Consider the following 5,380-nt stretch of genomic DNA (forward strand, 5'->3'; position numbering starts at 1 on the left):
TCTAAATCTATAAACACAAGTTCTTGTTCACACAAATTACATTAGCACATAAAACAAAGTTTATATTTTTATTTACAAATCTTCTTTAAGCGTTTTTTAATAAAATGGAAAAGGTAAGTATAATTTATGTGGAAAATTTATTAAATTAATTTTCCTCTTATAAATAATTTTGAAGGAAATATTCAGAACATCTTTAAAATTGTACTTACTAACCTATAAACAGGTGTATTAATTATTATAATACTTCTTAATGCAGGAATTGGTAGAAGATACCGTTGATCAAGCTTGTCGAACAGCAGAGGAATTCACAAAATTGTACTATGACAACTTAGATAAACGGAGACACGTAAGTCACATTTTATCTCTTTGACCTAACCTCTAAAATAGTCATTTTCCAGCTTTGCCTAGTCTCTCTTTTGCTATTCTCTAAAACATATTAATGAAATTGCTGTGATTGTATAATTTAATATAATTTAATAGTTGTTATAAAAATTGCATGTACTTTAAAAAGTATTCGAAAATTGGATAAATTTCCAAAGTATTCAAATTATTTTAGGAAAAGTTGATGTTGACAAAGTGAAAATAGAAAATTTTTAGTCATACGACTTGATCGAGTGTAATTGTCTATTTTATTCGTAACTCATAAATATTATAATTATTTATTCAATTTATAGTTGTGTATAATAACATTATTTTATAGCTTATCTCAAAACTTTACATGGATTCTGCAATACTTGTGTGGAATGGAAATGGTTATGAAGGAAAAGATCAAATCAACAAATTTTTCAACGAGTTGCCTCCCACAGAACATATTATTTCCACTCTCGATGGTCAGCCAATAACTGGTAAGTTTATTCATGTTTTTATTTAAATAAAAGAACCCGATTTTCATATAATAACACGAAAATCACAATTTTTAAATCAAAATATAAAATTAATATCAACTCACAATTTCTGTAATTCTAAATATTCAAATTAATTGTTGTTTAAAAACATGATACCCTGTAGGTCGAAAATTATTCAAATACATGTGGAGCGTGATAAATGTAAAATGCAATTTATTACTGTAGTAAATGAAAGGAATATGATAAAGATTTGGCAATGATACTTGAAAAATTTTTATCTGAATTTTTTTTACAAAATTTTCAATTAATATTCACAAACAAATTAATGCAGTTATTACAACATTTTAAAATAGTTTAAAGCCATTACAATTGTTTTTAAATATAAAAATATTTTTTGTTCAATCTGAAAATAATAGGCAAAAAAGTGTTGCACTATAAGAAAATTTTTTTAATTTAAACTAGAGATAATGAGTGAAATATGCAATTAAACTGTTTTTTAACACAAATAGTTGGTAACATGAATTTTCAATAATATTCATAAAAAAATTAATTTAAATTGTTATCAAAAAATTTTTAAATAGTTTCAATTCCATACAATTGTTTTTAAATATTGCTATCTTTTTTTTTTCTTGAAAAAAATTGACAAAAAAGTGTTGACTATAAGAAAATTTTTTTATTTCTGTGCGATATATAGATTAAAAATGTTATCGAAAATAAGCAACTAAACATTTTTTTAAATCAAATTATTAGTAACATGAATTTTTAATTGATGTTAGTAAAATAATTGATTAAATTTGTCGTCACAAAATTGGAAACCGTTTTTAATTCATTACAATTCTTCATAAAGATCGCAATATTTTTTGTTCGCTCTGAAAATAATTTTAAATAAAACTGTTGCACTATGAAAAAATTTAATTTATAACGAGATATAGAGCACACATGTTTGAGGAAATATACAATTACACGTTTTTAACACAAAATATTATTAACATGAATTTTCAATTAATATTCATAAAACATACAATTAAACATTTTTAACCCAAATTATTATCAACATGAATTTTCAGTTAGTATTCATAAAATAATGAATTAAAGTTGTTATCGGCAAATTTGGAAAAAAAAATTATTCGTTACAATTGATTTTAAACATCGCAATATTTTTTGTTCACTTTGAAAATAAGTAATTAACAAGTGTTGCACTATAATTTTTTTAAATTTAAACGAAAGAAAATGAGTAAAATATGCAATTAAATTGCTTTTTTAAACGCAAATTATTGGTAACATGAATTATCAATATAATTAAAAAAGTTGTTCTCAACAAATTTTAAAATAGCCTAAATGCATTACAATTGTTTTTAAAGGTCGCAATATGTTTTACTTACTTTGAAAATAATTAATAAATAAGTGTTGCACTATAAAAAATTAAAAATTTAAACGAAAGATTATGAGTAAAATATGCAATTAAACTGTTTTTGTAAACACAAATTATTAGAAACATGAATCTCAATAATGAATTTATTAAAGTTGTTATCGAAAAATTAAAACAGTATAAATTCATTTCAATTGTTTTTAAAGTTATGGTTCATAAATACGCTTTATTATTCTACAACTTTATCAATATTTATTTATTCTATAAATCCTATTCTTTATAATTTAAAGTGTCAGAAACATCCGACATATTTGTAACAGATATTTTTTTTATAAATCATTAATTTTTATAAATGCCTTAAAACAAAAGGATTAAAATTATTTTCAAGCTTTAAAAAGCAATAAAAATATTCATAGTTCAGTTCAGTTAAGCTTCAGTTTCAATTTTCAATAATCATTATAAATGTCAATATATAAAAATTCAATTGAAATGTACTTTCTTCACAGTTTCACAATATTTACTTATGTGCATGTTGAAAATCTAATTTTTGTTTTTATATTTGTTTTATATTTTCTTCACTTTTCGTTAGTACTTATTAATTTATTGGATATTTAATATGCCGCAAAATATTTTTCCTGAATAAATATATGAGAAAAACGTATTTTAACAATTAAAATAAATTACATTTGTATTTTCCTCATGCAATTTAATATTCGGCCTAACACTATAGCCAGTGCCGCCACTCCGCCGCGTTCAAATCTCATGCGACATTTATTCTGCAATTCTTTATAGCAGAGCCATCCTTCTGATTTTGAAATATCAGCTTCTTGTGTGAAATCCATACGTAACCTGAAATTGTTAACACAATTATGAACCTTTAAAATTTAAAGTGTTCTCGTTGAAAAGTTTAATATAACTTGTAACTTTGTTAAAAAATTAAAAATTTTGTTTAAACTTTAATGATACTATAATGAACAAACCTGAAATTCAATAGTATTTTTAATTGGTAGATCACATGATAGACCATTTTATAAATAATACTTTTGAACAAATTGAATTTTAAAAAAATGAAGCCAAAAAGGTCGACAGGCGCCCTCAATGAAGGTTTTCGTAGGCGGTGCATTGGAGAACCTCCTTTATGTATTTTTCACCCAAATTGAGCAGAATCTGACCTCGCTTTCACTCACTTGTATATGGGTACTTCACTATATATTATTAGAAAATTTATAAAAAGTGATACGCTTCAAAATTATAAATGTAACTTAAATTTTACACTCTGCTAATTGAAAATTATTCACATGCAATTGTTACTGAAAGTTTAATGACAAAAATCCAGTTTATCCTGTTTTTTAATATTTTAAACTAGTATTTTGAACTGACTTTTGTAAAGTGCGTAGTATATCATATTATGATCCACAGATATTTGAAACTATTTATGAATTCCTTAATCTATAAACTCCACAGGACAATGCAGATAGAATGCAAAATCTCAACTTACAACCAAAAAAGTCACTTCGCACGTATTAAAAACTTTAGGATTCTAACATTATTTTAGGATAAATAATTCACCTAAAATGTAAAAAAAAAACTTGGTCAGAGATCAGGGAAAACTTGGAATTGTTTTTTTTTCCGTTTGTAAAAGATTCTATGTCAAAAAGGTTTCAAGATTAAGATTCTGGTCTTTGAATCATATTGGCGAGGAAAAACAAATGTTAGTAATCTAAACTATTTTTTTCCAAAATTACCTTCCCGTTAAAAATTAATATTTTAGTGTTGAAAATTCGAATAAATTTTTCTTGGTTGAAAATTCAACTATTTTTTTAACTTGTCCTTTTTGTTAAAAAATTCATCCGTTTTATAAAAATTTTCATATTTTGTTGGTAAAAAGCAAGTTCATCTCATTGGTTGAAAATTAAACTATTTTGTTGAAAGTTAATTTTTTTTATTAAGTTTTGAAACCAAAAATGTAACTTCCTTTTTTGATTGAAAATTTATATTTTTCAGTTTGATATTCGTATTTTTTGGCAGAAATCTCTTCTTGTTTTAGAATTTCCTTCTTTTTGGTTAACAATTTCAGGATTGAATATTCAACTTTTTTGCAGAAAATTCGTCTTTTTGCTTAAAAGTTCCAAAATTTGGATGACATTTTTTTTGTTTGCTAAAAAATCATTATTTGTTAAAAATTCGTCTGCTTTGTTAAAAAAATTTCCGAACTTTTTTTAAAAATCATCTCTTTGGTCGAAAAATTAACTGTTTTATTGAATATTATTTCGTTTTTCTTTTAAAATATGAACTATTACATTTTTTGTTATGAACTCATCTTTTTGTTGAATATTCAAATTTTTGGGTTGAAAATTCAACTGTCCTCTAAAAAATTCGTCTTTTAGGCTAAAACAGCAAGTGATTCTAGTTGAAGTTTAATTTTTTCAAATTCAACCATTTGTTCGAAAATTCATAGTTGTAGTTTGAAATTCAACAGCTTCAACTGTTTTGTTGAAAATTGAATTATATTTAATTATATTGTTGAAAATGGAACTATTTTCTGAAAAAGTTGTATTTTTTGTTGAAAGTTGAATAATGTTGTTGAAAATTCGTCCTTTTAAATTAAAAGTTCATCTTTTATGGTATAAAACTCATTTTTTGTTAAAATAAATTTGAAATTCTCTCCTTTACTGTACCCAAAAATGTAATTGTGCATTTATTCAATTCATAGTTTCATACTTTTTATGATTGGTCCGCTTTGAGCTCAGTTCCGGACCACTAAAAATGAAGTACTTATTTCTAGAAAGGCAAGGGTTGTTGACTGTTAGCTCAATTCGAGTGCGCCCTTCTAAGCTACGGGATTCAAGAGTCATTCGAAACCATGAAAATCGAATTTTCTTATTTTTTAATCGCCGTTACAAAATAAAAGATTATAGCATAGTAAATTTGATTTTTAATCGCAATTCTATGTACATGTCACTAGCTTCAATTTGAGCGCTCCCTAAGGAAAATGAAAATAATACAAAAACTTCAGATATAGGGGCCTAAAAACAAATTTCCTTATTTTTTTTAACCAGTACTACATATATAATTAAAAATTTGTCATAAGGACAACCGCAGGATTTCGCCGGGAGCGGGTGCTAATCTGAATAATTGCACCCGCTTCCAGCGAAATCGCGGTAAA

At 24.8% G+C, this 5,380-nt stretch overlaps 1 protein-coding gene across 1 annotated transcript in view; it reads left to right on the forward strand.

The window, feature by feature from the left end:
• LOC117176932 (NTF2-related export protein-like) overlaps positions 1 to 5,380 on the forward strand; it is a 6,884-nt gene continuing 1,504 nt past the window's right edge. The window contains exons 1-3 of the mRNA XM_033367333.1: positions 1 to 113; positions 257 to 346; positions 701 to 845. Coding sequence (XP_033223224.1) covers positions 105 to 113; positions 257 to 346; positions 701 to 845 — 244 coding nt within the window. The 5' untranslated portion in view covers positions 1 to 104. The remainder of the gene's footprint in view (positions 114 to 256; positions 347 to 700; positions 846 to 5,380) is intronic.

The sequence above is a fragment of the Belonocnema kinseyi genome, chromosome 7 (genome assembly GCF_010883055.1).
Source record: "Belonocnema kinseyi isolate 2016_QV_RU_SX_M_011 chromosome 7, B_treatae_v1, whole genome shotgun sequence".
NCBI lineage: Eukaryota > Metazoa > Arthropoda > Insecta > Hymenoptera > Cynipidae > Belonocnema > Belonocnema kinseyi.